Source organism: Mercenaria mercenaria, chromosome 16 (assembly GCF_021730395.1).
Source record: "Mercenaria mercenaria strain notata chromosome 16, MADL_Memer_1, whole genome shotgun sequence".
Classification (NCBI taxonomy): Eukaryota; Metazoa; Mollusca; class Bivalvia; order Venerida; family Veneridae; genus Mercenaria; species Mercenaria mercenaria.
The window spans coordinates 44,825,135-44,843,475 of NC_069376.1; the positions used below are offsets into that span (position 1 = coordinate 44,825,135).

The 18,341-nt window shown below is 33.7% G+C and overlaps 2 protein-coding genes across 2 annotated transcripts; both read right to left on the reverse strand.

Annotated features, from left to right (window-relative positions):
* Positions 1-111: 111 nt before the first annotated feature.
* LOC123541536 (furin-like protease kpc-1) lies at positions 112-17,217 on the reverse strand. The gene is made up of 17 exons (XM_053526910.1): positions 17,050-17,217; positions 16,429-16,644; positions 14,958-15,119; positions 13,272-14,061; positions 11,684-11,782; positions 11,327-11,416; positions 10,808-10,936; positions 9,940-10,004; positions 9,327-9,412; positions 8,558-8,721; positions 7,908-8,120; positions 6,810-6,910; positions 5,777-5,880; positions 4,655-4,772; positions 3,920-4,239; positions 2,361-2,459; positions 112-2,123 (listed from the first exon to the last, which is right to left on the reverse strand). The coding sequence occupies exons 4-17, from the start codon at positions 13,449-13,451 to the stop codon at positions 1,933-1,935; spliced, it is 1,959 nt and encodes a 652-aa protein (XP_053382885.1). The 5' UTR covers positions 13,452-14,061; positions 14,958-15,119; positions 16,429-16,644; positions 17,050-17,217; the 3' UTR covers positions 112-1,932.
* On the reverse strand, positions 13,781-16,636 carry LOC128549326 (uncharacterized). The gene is made up of 2 exons (XM_053525917.1): positions 16,429-16,636; positions 13,781-14,061 (listed from the first exon to the last, which is right to left on the reverse strand). Exons 1-2 carry the CDS (start codon positions 16,634-16,636, stop codon positions 13,781-13,783), a joined length of 489 nt encoding a protein of 162 aa, XP_053381892.1.
* Positions 17,218-18,341: the final 1,124 nt, after the last annotated feature.

Below are 18,341 nucleotides of genomic sequence, written 5' to 3' on the forward strand. Positions count from 1 at the left end.
AAGGGTGGTCTTTATAGACAGGTTTGACTATAATATATGGAATACTTGTGACTAGACGTACTTCGACTTACATTTGACTTGGTAGTGATGAGCCGATATATAAGATTTCAAGATTTCAAGATTTATTTAGATCATGGGTTATTACAACCATGTGATCAGAACAATAACAAAATAACAAACAAGTAACTATAGACATGTATATAAGCAAACAAATTTACAGTTTAATATAATAGAAATTACTGAGACAAAAAGGCTGTTTTATTTTAAAGGAGATTGACTATTTGACATTAGATCAAAGAGTCTTACAAAATATAGCCAATTTAACAAGTTCTTTTCATTAATTGATATTACTTAATACAATTAGAGTTACGACAAAAGTACAATTTAATATTTTCTTTCCATCATCTGAAAAATGTTGACATTCAAATAAGTAATGGAATTCATCACCTAAACGATTACTATTACACAAGTGACATGTTCGGCGAAATCTTTCAATATTTTGGCTACGACCTACTTCAGTAGGGAATTTGTGATCCATTATTTTAAATTTAAGCAAATACAATGAAAGATTCTTAGGTTACCGTAGTATATCAGTATAATTTTCAAACACAAAATCTTTTTTGTAGGCTTTATATATTTGACAGTTTGGTGAATTTGAAACAATACTATACCAATTTGAATAAATTGGTCGGATAATCTGTTCTAAACCATTAACACTATAGTGAAAAGTTGAAAACCAAAGTACACACTTAACCCTAGATCATTTAAAGTATTCTGAACAAAGGAAAGCCATGGGAACTTCAAGCCTTCATAGGAAACATCATTATGCAAAGAATAAGCAGTATAGCAGACCCATTTTCTCTTTATTAGGTATACATGTAGACACTAAATATGAAACTGGCGCGAATATAATGGTATTGTATAATGGCGGAATCGAATAGTTCTCATTTGTTTTGCTCTGTGGAGCTATTAAATTTGTCATTCCTGTGGAATAATTTGTGCTGATTTTGGCGCCGACTTTTCAGTATTTCGATCAATGGGCCCTCCATAATGTTCTCACATGTTCCAGAAAAAAAACCTTCAAATATAGGAATACAGTGAGACACCGGCTTGGAACGCCACCACGGGAGCTTAAACCGGTTTGTAGTGCAAATAACCTTACTCTTACCCCACCATGTTCCAAAGTTACAGGATGGAGTAAACTTAAACACTTTAACGGGTATGTATGGGTGTAAATATCATTCAAATATACACACAAAAACATGTATACACAAAGTAAACGTATAAGCAATGATGATAAAACACACATATACGTAAACACTGGGGTACCGCCTCCGAATGGTAAAAGGCAAAAACACCACTGGAGAGTTAATACCGGTTAGCGGTGTACTTCTAAAGTCACAGGGTAGTGTAAGTAAATGTTACCCTCTTGAATTAAAGATATGTTTCTTCAAACTGATAACAGGGCATAGCTCTTTGGTTAAATGTAAATCTAATAAGCATTTTAACAATTTGTCCGAAACATAAGTACTATGCACATTCGATACTTGTATAAATCACTAATGGTGAATAAGTTCAACATATCAATGTATTTATCCATCAATATAATTGTTACGTTTTCTATTTAATACTTTTATTATGCTTAATGCTAGAAAAAAATTCCTATTTAATTACCAAACCATTGTAGTAGTAAATAATTTTTTATAAGTATGCACCGAGGCAACGATTTACAGATATTGATGATAGAGTCCATACATTTAAGGGTTTTAAATGACTCTTTATATATGTTTGCTTAGACCAGTGTCTGTTCCTCATCCGAGCTGTTCAACGCATAATCATACCATATCATAGTAAACCATGAATTCCGAAGTGGATTGTTCTTTATCACTTCTCATTACAGACAGTACTTCTGGAGTTTGAATCATTATTATCTTAAGAATTTACAGGTTTTTCAATATCATTTACTGTATTTATTTTAGTATTCATGTTCTTCCTATAAAGCACAATAAGTAAAATAAATATTGTTATTGCAACAACCCCGGTTACTCCTCCGACTATTGCAGGCCAAGGTATGGGTACACAGCAATGCGCGATCTTGTTTGTTTTGTCTGTAACTTCAGAATCTGAAAGAGATAAATATCCCAAATAGTACACATTTGTATTAAACAGTGCACTAATAAAATACATTTTCGACTGCAGTACATGAGACTTTTAAACTGGCAGACAAACAACAAGATTTAACATTAAAAACTCACGGAACATTTTTTCCATTAACATCTTTGGCCTGATACAATTTGCAAGGATGTGATAACAACTTGTTGTTGTAAAGACATTGAGAGAAAATATTGAAAAAAAAGTACCGGATATATTATTAAAACTGGGACAATCTGTGATAGTTTCCTCGGGACTACAGTCATTTCCGGTTCCGTGTATAATTAGATTCCAACTGACTAACGTTCCTGCAAAAAAGAAAAATGTATTCTTAAGTGGTGTATCACAGTAGGAAGGGCTTTCTTTACTTCCCGAACTGGAAACCGGTATAAACTAATTGCAACTGCTTCCAGCCCGGGGAGTAAAATAAGTATATATTTCGACGTATCATTCAAAAGGTTCGATACGTAAGTAGGCACATGGTCACATTAAATGAAAAACACCATTCTTATTCAAATTTTTACCGTTCATTTTTTTTTCAGATATCCTTATAAAATTTGCTTAACATTGAAATTTCTTTATTTCCAAATTTTCCGTTGTGGAAAGTTAAAAAAACAAACCCTTCCCAACTGGGAAACTCATATATAAAGATAAACTCTGCATGTCTTTCATAGCTGGATACCTAAGAAACACAAAGATCACAAGTAAACACTGTCACATTGTCCAAACAATAGATATTTACAGATGTTTCAACAGTTATTTCTGGAAAATGTCACTGAACTGCTGCTTATGTTTATATTAATACCATGCACTGATCTGCTTAAAATTTTATCTGCCCGAAATCCTTTTGTGCAAAAGTATGCAACATTACAGAATTTGACATCAACCCTAAATGAACAAAAACTTGAAAAAGGGGCAAACATTCCGATTGAATTCAATGTACAGATGTGCTTAGACAACTTACTCATAATATGATATTAGACACGTATATCAACTTCGTTTGAACTTAGTAGGAACTGTCAGAATCAGATCAAGTTTGTGTATTGTAAGGATGCCCTACTTGGTTTGATTTAAAGTGGAGTTATGACAAACAGAATATACACATTTTTCCTTCTGGATAGTTCCACCACAACTTCATGTACATTATTATTTCCACTTTCTTTAAAGTTTATCACTGCTGGATCAGGTTTGCATCATATGGGGATAATCCAATTGCCTGACTTTCTTACACTTTTAAATTAATTTCAAAGAAATGATATATTTGAGTTTGTTGGGATTAGGGCAGCCTTTAAATTCAGAAAAATTGAAAGCTGAATAAAAATATTATTAAGGTATTGAAGATTTGAACGACATTATCTATGTTTGATATGGCATATTATGTTTCAAAATAGCATACAATTTTTTTATGCTCCGGACCTTTAAAACAAAGCAAGTGACTGAACAAATGGCGACTTGGCGATTGTTCTTTAGTAACATACTTTCAATTCGGGAAAATAATAGAAGTATTCTGATAAGACATTATGCGGACTTTAACCAGTGCCAAGCAATAAATATTAAAAAAAGAGCTTTGCTGTCAAATATAAGAATGTTAATGCATGATATGTAATCAAACACTAAAGTAAATGGACATAAAAGTAAAACCAACCATTTGAAACAATTCTATCTCAATAAAGCTTTTATAGGGTTTTGTATAACACTTCACATTGTTTAGCTTTCTAGTAACAGATATTATGAAAATGGTTTTTACTTTTAAACATAAACATTATACCATGTTCTATCCAATCATATTGCAGTGACATTGTGAGTTTCCATGTTCCTACCGGGTCCTCTCCCCAGTGTTGCACCGACATCAAAGTCCATACATGCCTTGAATTCTTTGCAGAATCAGAATTCCGTCTTGTGAGCAATTCACTCCGCGTTCCCATTGGTGAGTCAAGATACAACATCACAGCGCCTCTCAGTGAATAATCATACGTGACAGTGACTTGAACGTGTTCTATCCGGCTCACACAGTCGACTGTATTATTACAACCGTCTATTGTTACAGTGCTATCGACTTGTCGTGGGTTAGTCTGTGCTAATATCTGTCTGAATTGTACCAAAAACTTGTAACAGAGAGGTTAATAAAATTCTAGAACTTATTTAATACCACTGTAAGAAAGACACTTTTCATGCCAGTGAAGCTTTAAAATATACTATATATGCATGTAAACAGTGAAAATAAATTCATTTATCAAACATTTATATTTTTGATCGGAAAACTTAAAATTTTGTTTAAAATCTACCATGTATCTGTGGAAAAATTATCGTCGGAGATACATGTATGCAAACACATTGTATCTATTTTCCATCAATCAATTTTGTAAGTTATATAACTGGTTAATTTTAACTAGCGTTAGTTTGGTCAAAATTTAAGAGAAACATTTTAACAATAAGTAATGCATCAACAATCATGTATATCCTTGCATATGTACATCATTTGCGTTACGGGAACAGGATTTACCCATTGACATTAATGTCACCAGTCCTACATGTATGCTGCGCCTGAAGACACGTCCAGTTTTGAGCTGCTTCAATCAAAGCCTGTGTGTCCAGCAAACCATAACCGAACCAGTCGCTCACTTAATAAAATAGAAAGGAACACAATGTATGTAATTGGGAAAAGAAATCAAATTGTGGTTGTTTATTTCTTTCAGACTTTTTTCTACAATGTAGAATTTTATTTACCTTGACTTTTCCAAACATTAGACGATACTTAGAAAACTCTGGAGATAAAAGAGGCTGGGTCATGATCATTTTTTAAATATTTTTGTTTGTTTTTAAACTGATTTTAAAAATGGCTTTCACTCAAGTTTCCACAACTAGAGACTATGGAAAATTTCACAAGTTTGACAACATATTTGCACGTGGAGATATTTACAATTTAGATTTTATGGCACTTTTCGCAGTTGTAAATCAACGTATTGTCTATTATATGATCAAAGAAAAATGTGTTGTATCGGTCCGTGTGCTTATTTTTGAGATATTTTTAATTATTTAAAAGATCCGCACATTTCATGTGGATCTGAAAGAAATCATATATAGAAAGAAAGTAATTTTGCTGTATTTATAAATGTACACATTGGATGACATTCTCACGCAGGAAGATTTTCCATTCCGTATGTCGTGTCCAGGCTTTGTTTTATGTTATCCGGACTAGATAAAAGACGTAATGGTTTCTGCTTTATCAAATGTGCAGAAAAACCATAGCGTGAAATGCAAAAGTAAACACATATAAAGCATATAGTACTAACGACCACAATAATAGCATACTCGATTTGACCGAATCTGTTCATGAGAGGTTATGAAAAGTAGAACACTTCGCGCCCCTTAGGACTGGCTTAAGAGGATTCTTTTTACACAGACATTGAATTGACCCTGTGATTACATAGGACCAGAAAATATAACAACACAAGGTGCTTTTGTAAACGTCTTTCAGACTACACAAGCTTTTCGTAAAATATACTAACTAAAATCTAACTAGAATTTACTAATTCACTTTATTTATTACGATTACCAAACACAACCTTATTTGCAAAAATAACCACTAAAACTATATTTAGATACCAAAGAAAATGTTCAACACCTTGTCTTCCTATCCCATTTGTTTTAAAATTTCCATTCAACAATCCTTTGCTCTTTGAGGTAACAATTATAAGCTCTTGCACATCTCTCCACGACAAATCTGGGCTAAACAAATAAAAACAATAATACGTATAATTTTGTATATAAAAAATATTTCGTTGTCTTTAAAATGCGGTTCTTAAGTGAACAACGTATTTCACAAAATTTATTTTATCTTTCAGAATGGCTATGCATTTTTTCATTCAATCAACTTTATTCATTTTCTGTTCATAATTCATTTAATAAATTCATTCTAATTCCACTTTCTCATATAATCTACGTTTTGATTTGTTTGTTTGTTTGTTTTGGGTTTAACGCCGTTTTTTAACAGTATTTCAGTCATGTAACGGCGGGCAGTTAACCTAACCAGTGTTCCTGGATTCTGTACCAGTACAAACCTGTTCTCCGCAAGTAACTGCCAACTTCCCCACATGAATCGGAGGTGGAGGACTAATGATTTCAGACACAATGTCGTTTATCAAATAGTCACGGAGAACATACGCCCCGCCCGAGGATCGAACTCACGACCCCGCGGTCCGTAGACCGACGCTCTACCACTGTTTGACCACTGCCTCAATAATTATAGGTTATTAGCTTTGTATCTGGAATTATGCACGAGTTCTGCAGCGGAATTATTGCGCGACTTAAGGAGCGCAATATTCTTCTGCTATAAACGAGTGCATATTTCCCGATGCAAAGATAATAATCTTTTTATTACATACGTATATCTACACGTATAAATGTAAATAAATGTAAATATCATGAATTTGTTCAATAACCTATAAAAACTATATCGAAGAATGAATGCAACGACACACATTAAATTACGTCACACATCCGATGTCAGTATATGGAAAATATTGACGTTTCCGGTTCCATTGTAAATTAACGGGAAATAAAAAGGAGTATTTAATAATATCAATTAACAGTACATTCAACCAAATAGAAACCTAAACTAAATGAAAAAAAAATGTTATAAGAAAAAAACAACACACTTTGCCTCAAGTACCAAAGCCAGTATCCCAGCAGCCACTGCAGTTGCTGCTGACGTCCCGGAAAATGTTGTTGTACATGCTCCTCCAACATCAGTCGAACACTATAGATAATGATATAAAGGAGTATCTTTTACAAAAATATACCGAATTTTGATATGGATTTTCACAACATGTTTCTTTTGATAATTTTAAAATAAACGAAATTTCAGCTTTAAGCCCTATGGCTTAAATTGGCGCGAACCAATATTTAAATGTATTTAATTATATTCTATAATACATTTGTGTATTTAACACATTAAACACTAGTGATATTGATTGTACTGCCCGCCCCCACCCAATTATTACACTAGAATCGTGTCAGCTTTCATGATTTTACAAGCATTCAATTTTGCAGTGTTTCATACGTTGGATGAGTGAAAATTTATACAAATCTATTTTATTTTTCAATTATAAGCTCTTCGTACATAGTTAAATACTATGATATGTTGGGACGATTGGCAGTCCGTCTGTTGCTCTTTGGTGAGAACTAGGAAAACGTTATAAGACGGCATTTCAAAGACTGTCTCATACAGGACGCCACAAAGACCCTATATTCATGGCCCATAACGTGCAAATATAATCAAATTATACAATTACACAATTACTTCCCATCAAACCGAATACATTGTATAGATGATAATTTTTATCGGTAGTTTTCAATGTTTTAAGGTATTTATTGCAGTGCCGTGCGGAGACTATAAACATCTCGATAGGGTTAATATATTTCCTGGTCTTTTCTGGTAATGAGATCCTTTCAATGTAATCTGTATAACCGAATTTCGATTACATTTGTCCAGGAAGGAGTTGGCGATGATGTGCATTTTGTTAAGTCTTATGAACAGGTTAAACCAAACTAAATTTGCTTTTACTTTGCTTTGTTACATGGTTGACCTTACACATCGTAGGCTGTATGTGTTTCTGTAATTATAGTTAGGGTATGCTATGATCTCAAGTAAAATAGCAAAGTCACTTAAATGAAACATATCCCGCGGGAACGTCTTTGACTACTTCAAAGATCTTTCACAGTTTTCCAGATATACAGATTAATAAAGAAATTACCGCGTTATCCGCTGTGCCAGCTCCGGGTCCACTGAAAGTACTGGCAAGCACAGCTGTGCATGGCTCAGCATACCCTGGTGGTTTGAGGTCTCTTGAAACAGCATTGATACCAATAGTATAAATATTGTTTATGTAACCATCCATATTGCAGTTATCATCAAATCCACCATTTCCAGCAGAAAATACATAAATAACACCCTTCCCATTGCGAAGCTAGAAAATCCAATCAATTTTACATATTTCTGTTGTATTTCCTTATATATTCGGATTTCAGATAATATGTCCTACAAGACTGTGACTGTCATATATAAACAGATCAAACAGGAATACGCTTAACTACATACTGTAAGAAACAGAGATGTTGGTTTAATAATAACTTATAAAGCGTTGTTTTAAAGTACTTTCATAAATGTCACATTATTAAACAAAACATTTAATACGATTGTCCCTGAAGTTTTACATTCCTTACCCTATGCGAACATTAAATGTCTCAGTACGAAACAGAACTGTATGATAAATACTTTACTAAATCATTATAATTTGTTGGGCAGACATTTCTTTGAGATGTTTTAGATATATACTATTGACAGTATTAGATATGAAACAGTTTCTACAAAATATTTTATAGTTATACATTCGTAACATTGTACCTTCGTTGCTCCATGCTTCAAAGCAGATTCGACATTTGTTGAAGGACCATCAAATGTATTTTCTATACCTCCCCAACTATTTGAAGACACATGCGCACCTTTATTTGCAAGAGCACCAGCTTTGCCAGCGTCTGTTACTCCAAATGGACCGATCATTCGTACAGCTACCCATATATAAAAATAGAATGAAAATGAATACTGAATTGCTCAATCCACTAAATAACCTGTCAACAACTTAGCTCATTGTCTCTGCTTCATTTTTTTTTTTTTTGCTGCAACTGCTTTAAACTTGTAATTGAAATATTGTGTATTATGACTTGATTGATATGCTGCCATATTTCTGAAGCAAAGAAACATATTGTCTAAATTTTCAAATCTACCCAGCAGACAGTTTGATATCTAGCGGAGTAATTTTAACATCTAGGTCTTCCTGTTAGATTTCCAAAGATAAGTCAGTAATTATTTTGAATGCGTACTTTGTCGACAGTTGCTTATCTTATCAATATAACTGAGCCGTGCCATGAGAAAATCAACATAGTGGGTTTGCGACCAGCATGGATCCAGACCAGCCTGCGCATCCGCGCAGTCTGGTCAGGATCCATGCTGTTCGCTTTCAAAGTCTATTGTAATTAAAGAAACCGTTAGTGTTGGTTTTCTCATGGCACGGCTCATTATTTAAACCAAACAAAACACAATGTCATATATTTTTCCGTGTGCATGTTCTATCGTTATTTCTTTAAACAAAACTTTAAATGTATTTAAAAATTACCAACAAGCTGTGCTTGATATGCGATGCCAATCACACATACTGTATTTCTTGTAGCAACTGCAATGCCGGCACAGTTTGTCCCATGTCTGGAATATGATATATACCAGCGTTATAGGTATGTACTTACACTTACACTCAACGTTGCTCATGGTTTCCTTATCAATCTTAACCTGTTACCTGCACGAAACTGCCAGCATCTCTTTATGAATAAGGGATGGAGCTCGAATGATTTCAGACACATTGTCTTCTATAATGTCGCCACGGAGAGCATACGCGTCGCCAACGGATCAAACTCATGAGCCCTATATCTGTGATCTCTCTGTTGTATTACTGTGGACGTAGTTAACATTTTTATAACGGATGCTTGAATGTAATATATTGGGATGGCGGTGTCGTTCTTATCCCTTCATTAATTTAAAGTGTTGTGTTGAATTTATTAGAGGAAGTGATGATGTTGCTACTGCTGTTTCTGCTCTGTTTATAATAATAATAATTTTCACACAGTTTATAATACTGATAAAATAGAAATAAATACATAAAGGTCGTTTAAAGGTCATTTCCATCATATATTAAAATAATAATTAAATGAAAGTACACAATGATAAACACATACGTATCTCCAGATACAGGGCTGGGATCATTATCCTGATCATAAACATCTCTGCTATACTCAGAATTCTGAAGAAATTTAAGTTTTAAAATGATCATTCTAAATACATATTGATAGAATGACAATGCGATGCCACAACTTTCAAAATCTACAATTTTGACTCAAGATACAGTATGTACTATGAATAGTTATAAATTATTGAAAACATTGGGATATTAATTACAAATGCGAGTCTTTGTCAAGCATTTCATTTAAAAAAAATAAATTCGATGTTGAAAAGCACAAATATAAGATTTTTTATAACACGTTAGTTTTTCTGCTAAAACTTCTAAATTTCGTTTTCCTCTCCCTGTTTTAGACAAACTATTTTCGACCAACGTCATCTATATACACGTTATTACACAAGTGTAATACCAAAATAATTAATTTACTGTTGTGGCTCTATATTACTTCCACGACGTCAAACATGTAATAAAAATAATGCATGCTGTATTATGTTCATCTGCAAACACGATTTATCTTTAAGTTTTGTAGGAAAAAAGGTAGGATATAACATTATTTCCTATTATCAAACATTAACATTTGTTGTTGTTGTTGTTGTTATTACAGCTTAACATCACTGCGTTAAAAGTGCACATGCTATTTTCGTTTTAAATGTTCTTATTATACTTTTAAGACATTGTTTCTCAATTCAAAAGAAAATCCTGCTTTCCTTTCTGAGACCTTTACTTAGAAAGACTGACGTCAGAGTCAAACTTTCATTTGAATAATATTTTCTTTTTGTTCTTAAGGTCAAGAATTTGTTAGTAGTAAATGCTGTGTTAATGTCAGAGAACAATCGGTATCATACATATATACATAAGTATCTTACATATCTATGTTTAAAGTCGTTGTGTGTATATTCAACGCCGTTATCCACAACTGCTATATTAACACCTTTTCCAGTAAAATTGGACTCCCATGCTTCCAGTATTCTTAACGAAATGTTTGAATTTCTGTTCTACAAAAAGCATAAACACACAAAACGCACACATCTTAACAATCTATTTTTATATTTAAAATACAATAAAAATTAATTATGTATAATGTAGCAATACAAGAAAAGTGCACTTGCTAAATACGAGAAAAAATCAGTTGTAAAAAGATGCATTTTGTTTCATTTTAAAGTACAATGTATAATTTTATCGTCAATCAATTCATAGGTGAATTTAATTAAATTTAGTTTTTAATAAAAATAATTTAGTTTAATAATTTAAATTGACTCTAAAGTAACAAAAGATAAACGAACATGTTTGATTCATAAGACGTATATTTGCAATATTATATCGTAATTAAAATCGACCAAACTTCATTTTCAAATTGAATCTTACTAGAAAATCATCTTACTTACTATATACCACATTTGGTTCCATAGTGGATCCGTAACTGTGAATTGTCTAAGACTCACATTTTTCCAAGTTTGTTGCTCCATGAAATAAACCTGAAGACAAAAGTTATCAAATATATTCTAAAACATTTGTAAGAGTTTTCCACTGAAAATAAATGGTAGAAAAAAAAATGTCAAAAATGTTTTATTTTCTTCTTTTATTTAGCGTCAAGGCGGATAATAAAATTCAGGTAAAAATTTGGATCCTGCAAACTATCATTTCATCATAACAACCAGAGAGGTCAGTTAGACTAGCGTATTTATGTGTGTTGTAAATTACAATTGATTAATGTTATTATAACAAGAGGATCAAAGTCTTACCCGATCACTAAAACCAACATTTTTTAATGTATGCGGCATTTTCTTTGAAGAAGACTTTGGGGTATCCTTCCGTGTGAGCAGAAATAACTCATCAGTAATCTGAATATTACAGATAATACTTTATAAATAGTAATTGTTGTATAACAATGTTCATAAATTACATAACAAGAAAATATTTTCTTTATGAATGTGGTGTCCGCCCGCTTAGCTCAATGGAGAGATCGCAGATCTACGGATCGCAGGATTCTGAGGTCGATTCGCGGGCGAGGCGTCTGTTTCTCCGTGACATATTGCTTGAAATCATTCGTTCTTCACCTCTGATTTATGTAGGGATGTTAGCAGTTACTTAAACTGTTGTTTTGGCGCTGTTGCATTTGATAACAAATTTGCTGAGGCTGATCGGAGAATTAGAAATGCCACTTAATTAGCCAAGAAATCATTACAGTTGAGACTGTTTTAAGAGACCGACTTTGGGAAGCAGCAAAAAAGGCCACATATGACAGGGAGTCTCTTAAAACAGTCTCACTCAACTGGCTGACGTTGATTTCATATATATACATATATCGGTTTGATTTTTTCAGTTAAGTACATGTATATCGGATACTTATATATATGCCTCTTTTAAGGTAATAGTGAAACGTGTATACTATATTACTTTAATTACATTTTGATAAAATAAAACATTTAAATAGTTGATAAAACATTAAAATTTAACTTCATGATCTAATGGCAAGAGAATGAAGGCGAACAGTAACTGGGGGGTTGAAATATATCTGTTCCATTAGATATAGATGAGCTATTTGCACACAAAGATTTATTTTAATTTCTTTCTTTGTGTATTAATGGTCCTGTGATATTTATTCGTTCATTGATCATGTTTACTTCCTTGTTTCCTGTTAAATACCGCCTTCTTTTTGTTTCACTGGGAAATTGTTAATTTATGCCCCAATTCAGAAGTCTTCAGCGAATTTATACGCTGTTTATTCCCGATCGAGCAATGCTAGGTCAAAACAGTTCTTTTTTGCGTTTTTCATTGGCCATTATTTTGTAAACAAATGGTAACTCTGTAGTGTAAAAACTTACGAGGGGGCGTCTCAAAGCCGCTGTAAACGGTCTAATAATCGATTCGGGAGCCTGATTTCACAGTTGCTTGTCGCGTAAGGCAGGGGGTTGCTTAATTCAGACTATAACTATAGTAAATTACGTGTATTTTTAAAAGCATATGGAGATCATAATTGAGTCAGTAAATTATATACGGTTCCTAATACCCACTAAAACATAACAGAAAGATGATATGGGGTCACTTTAATATTATGGAAATGATTTCAAATGAGTAAAACTGCATATGCATGAAATATAAACAAAAACTATCATAATCGGACGAAAATGCTCTTAAAGGTCTAAATAAATGCAGTAAAATTAATAATCCCGATGAAAAAATACCCAGGACCGCCGTGTAATTACTGGTTTCAATTTTAAATACATCGACTATATATATTACACGTAACCTGATGATTGATTTGCAGATTCAATGAGGTGTACCCGAGGAGTGGAGCGGAAAGGCCAAGATGTATAAGAAATAACATACCTGTTGTTGCAGATCAAATCCATTTCTTACCGCAAGAATTTCCGCCTCTTTGTAAGTCAAATTAGCTCTCATTAGCCATTCATTACTATATCTTTTAATACAATTACAATCCCAAACTCGACAAAATAAAATAAATAAGACGTAAACAAAACAAGATGTGTTATAATGTAGATTATTCATATTAAAACATAATGACCAATATCGGGAAGAGATCCATGAGCCAAAGAAAGAATTGTAACCAATTGCCTAAAGAGTAAACAAAAAGTGTAATAATTCATATAGTTTTGAAAGATTAAGCGAGGTTATTGCAAACAATCTTATCAGTGTCATATATCACGGAAACATGTTCGACTCTGCTGATAGCCAGTAAATCATTGGGGTCAATATTATTTGATTTCCCTTAATTTATTGCAGATCATCACTCAAACCTACTTTAGTTTGTGCAGCGTGAACTTAGATGTACAGAAATGGTGACAGGTTAAAACGATTCACTTCGAATGTCACCGAAACTATTTGAAGATTGTTACAATTAATGCGGATGTAACACTAAACATTCCCGCTACTGCACTACCACTAATGCAACCTTTTCCAGAACTTTTTAAGGTAGATGTACGGTATGTAGTTGGTACTCTGGTAGCTGTAGAAGTTGTTGTTTTAATGGATGTTGACAGTACTGAAGTTGGTTGAGACGTTGTTTTAATGGATGTGGACGATGGTATAGTGGGTGTAGACGATGTGGTAGAGGTCGAAGACGATGTTGAAACGGTTATCAGCATTTCCGAAGACTCGTCTAATAAGAAAAATAAAGAAAAGAATTTTAAAAAATGTATATCTCTTTGTTTACTGAGAGCAAAGTGTACAAAAACATGATTATGGGTTTTTCAAAAACAAGGTGTTGCTTTATTGTAATGGACCACTTTAAAAATACTAGAGGGAGCCTTCGTGGCCGAGTGGTTAAGGTCGCTGATTTCAAATCACTTGCCCCTCATCGATGTGGGTTCGAGCCTCATTCGGGGCGTTGAGTTCTTCATGTGAGGAAGCCATCCGGCTGGCTTACGGAAGGTCGGTGGTTCTACCCAGGTGCCCGCTCGTGAAGAAATAATGCACGGAGGGGCACCTGGGGTCTTCCTATACCATCAAAACTGGAAAGTCGCCATATGACCTATAATTGTGTCGGTGCGACGTTAAACCCAACAAAATAAATAAATTAAAAATACTAGAATACTAAAGCTATCTAGTTTTGAAGATTTAGCGAAATAAAATCTGTAATACGGATGTATGCCATAAACATTTCATTATAATTTACGTAATGCAAACAGAGAAACATTTTAATACATGTTATCCGGAAAGTTAGAATTGAATCCAGAACAACAAAAAATAAACATACAGAAACAAGTCATGGCAAAGAACAGTTATATAGCGCGGACTAGTAATATATAATGTATGCTGAGACCATCTAAAGGCCGACTTCGATTTCATATGTTTGACTTCATACTTTGCAAAGGTGACTTCTATAGTCAGGAGAAAGCTTGGAAAATTGTATACTTCTGAAATGTAACAGTAATAAAATCACATTTTTTCGGATAACTCGTCTGGAACTAGGGAACATTTACATTACTTTCACGAAATAATCAAGTCGTATTTCAGAAGAAACATGAATCATAAATGAAAAAGAAATACACTTACTAAAACAATATCGTGAGCAAGCAGGTACAGCGAATATGTTGTAAACAAGAAAGTTGTTGCAATTCTTCACTTGCATTCTATTTTGTCTATCACAGCAATCGCCGTTTCCTCGTATACAAATGTCAACCTCTGTTAATCCGTCGTAATAGCTCGGAATAGAACCTAGCAAAAATCATGAAAGATATCTGTAAGGCTTTGCATGAGGTAACATAATAAAGAAATTAAGCTCTAAAACGTTCATTTGAATGCATAGATTACCGCAAAGCAAAATGATAACAGATTTGTTTTTTACGTAAAATGTTCATGGGAGTAATTAAGTGTACGCAACATAGAACCTGCGTACTTACAATATTCAACGTTGTGTCCAACTGATTTAAAGAACAGTTTGTGCAATTCTCAAGTTTTGAGATTGATTACAAAACAAGCCAGTAATTTCTACGGTGATAAACGGTTTGATGTGCTCAATAGGCTTTCAATAATCGGTTTGTTGCTGAATTCACCTAACTTGTAGCAAGGCTTTCGTGAATTCTATAATTTTGTAAGAATCAGATATAAGTCATATTAACCTTTACCTTCATGAATTTCAAAAATGGACTGGTCAGTCATTCTATTTGGCAGTACCACTTGTTTATCAAAGGGGTGTTCACTTAAAACTTACTGACTGAATAGTGAACAGTGCAGACCATGATCAGCCTTAATCACTTGCCGGTTAACGTTTTCCCCTGACCCAGTGGTAAAGATCGCTTGCTGTCCCCGGATTGCGTTCTAACCTCGCTTAGTTTGAAACAATCCTCATGTGAGGAAGCCAACATCTGGTTTACGGAAGGTTTATGGTTCTTTCTGACGCAATGGGTCTTCCTCCATCATAATAGCTCCTGCAATGCCCAACATGACCTAAGCTATGTCGGAGTGACATTAATCAACACCCTCATACCGCCCCCGTCTCCCAAAAACTCACCAAAACCTTTTTTAAAATTCTTCTGGCTAACAAATACATAAAATTAATTTCTATACATGAAATCATTAAGTGACCTCAACATAATCAGACAATACAAGTGACGTCCCGCCAAGAAGAGGGGACATCGCATATGAAACAATATTTCATGTTTAATACCGCTATTAATAATCTCACTTAACAACGGAAAAGGAAGCAAAAGACTGTCCTTTACATTATATGTTATTTGCCGGCCAGAAGAATTGTAAAATATCTGAACTTAATATTGCACCTGTGACTTTATTAAATCTAGATTCTAGATTTTTCTGGATGTGAAAATGCCAGTTTTCATCCTTTGAGTTCCCAAAGCGAACACATGATTACATTTGTATTGTATTGTATTTGAATTAGAATAAAGATTGTTACTATAGTTTTCTGCAATTGTTATTAATGACTGTATAATCATTTTATCCCTACTTGTGTCCACTTTTCTTGCGTCCGGACTTGTACATCTGTTTTTTCTTCCTGATGGCTTACCTTGCATCCAGACTTGCTGGTCAGTTCCGCACTCTCTTCCTAATGGACATTCCGTTGCCATTAACCCTTCATCCGATCCACTAAATCTAGTCCATCCTGGGCTGATGGTGTCACATACGACGCTATCGGATGGTGCAAGTACAAATCCAAGTGTCATCGTAGTATCGTTGATTTCTTGATGGAAATAGCACGGGTCTTGTTGTCCCATTACGCTATCTATAAACAAATAACGGTATTTTTTTAAAGATCTAGTAATCTAAAATGATATATTTTTAAGTACGCACTTTTCCCAGCTGAAAATATATTGGGTTTTAACAGGTATTAATTAATAAACCAATGCTAACGGATTTAGTTCCCGTTCTATCTTGTTCCCCGCTTGTAATTGAACACATGGTCATAGAGAACATGCGCCTCACCCGGGGTTCGAACTCACGACTGTTCGATTAAAAAATCATTTGCTCTAACTACTAAGCAACCCCTGCGAGAACTGACTATAGATTACAGTGACCCTTACTGCGAATATTTCACTGTCTTTCAATATCTGTAAGTAAAAATATTTAACGTTAGCAAAGTTTACGTATAAGAAAGTTTTATCAAATGTGTAATGCAGCATTAACTTACCATTTAGCAGGATCGGAGTGATGATGATTGTTAGAACTAGATAGGAAATTCGAAACGAATCCATTTCTTAATAACTTCGAAATAAAAAAGTATTAATACAAGTGACTTAAACGTGAAAATTAAGTGTTATCACTTGCAAAAAGGTGATTGTTTTATTAATGAACACATTTTGTGTAGGTACACTTAAGGTATTTGTATAAACAACACAGGTGATATACAAGCACTCATAAATAGTCAAAATTCAAGTGATGTTAACGCACTAGGAGACCGTAATCGGGTAAAATTTATAGACATACATCTTTAAAATGACACCAACAATAACTAAATATATTATTCCAATATATTTGTTTGACGAATCACATGATAATATCTTAAATCATAAAACTCTCTTGACTTGTATTAAAGGCGCCGTATGTCACCATCCACTTGTACCTATTTGTTTAACCTAGCATCGAAATATGAGCTATCATTTTTTATCTCATGCGTCCTGTACAATTTCAGCCAATGTATGCCCCCCAAACACTAAAGGCATATTTCATTTGAAGAGAAAGCAAAGTACCATTTGCAGTTGTAATTCAATTTAGACGAGAAATCGATTTCTAGTTCTACTAAAATCCCGAACAATCGCTAACGGTATGTCTGGTAGGCTTAACTCTCTGCAGATAATGCGGATGGGCAGATTGAGATGCAAGTGATATCGGTACTAACTCTTAGCTCTTAAGTAAAATGTGCATACATGTAAAATAATTTAGAATTATATCCGCTTATGGCAGAGGGTTTGCAACCAGTTGTGAATGACAGATGGTGTCTTACATTAAAAAATATTTTAAGGTATACTAGATCCAAATTTCATATTTGAAAGCATAAACAGCATAAACAAATACTGTACAGTCATACATAAAATCAACCAGTTTATGTAAATTAACAGAACTATGCGTTAGGTTAAAAATAGTATCACGCTGTATACATGTATAATAGCTGAACACTGTGCAAATGTGTATTACTGAATGACATTTGAGCTGCGCCATGAGAAAACCAACATATATTGGAATTGGAGAAACTGTTAGCGAACAGCATGGATCCTGACCAGACTGCGCGGATGCGCAGGCTGGTCTGGATCCATGCTGGTCGCAAGCCCACTATGTTGGTTTTCCCATGGCACGGCTCATTTAATTTTGAATCTAGCTCTACATACACAATTAATTTAGAAAAGTTAGATATATTTGATCAGGTCTTTCTACATTTGTACTAAATATAAGATAATTTAATGAAAGATAGTCATCTGATATCTT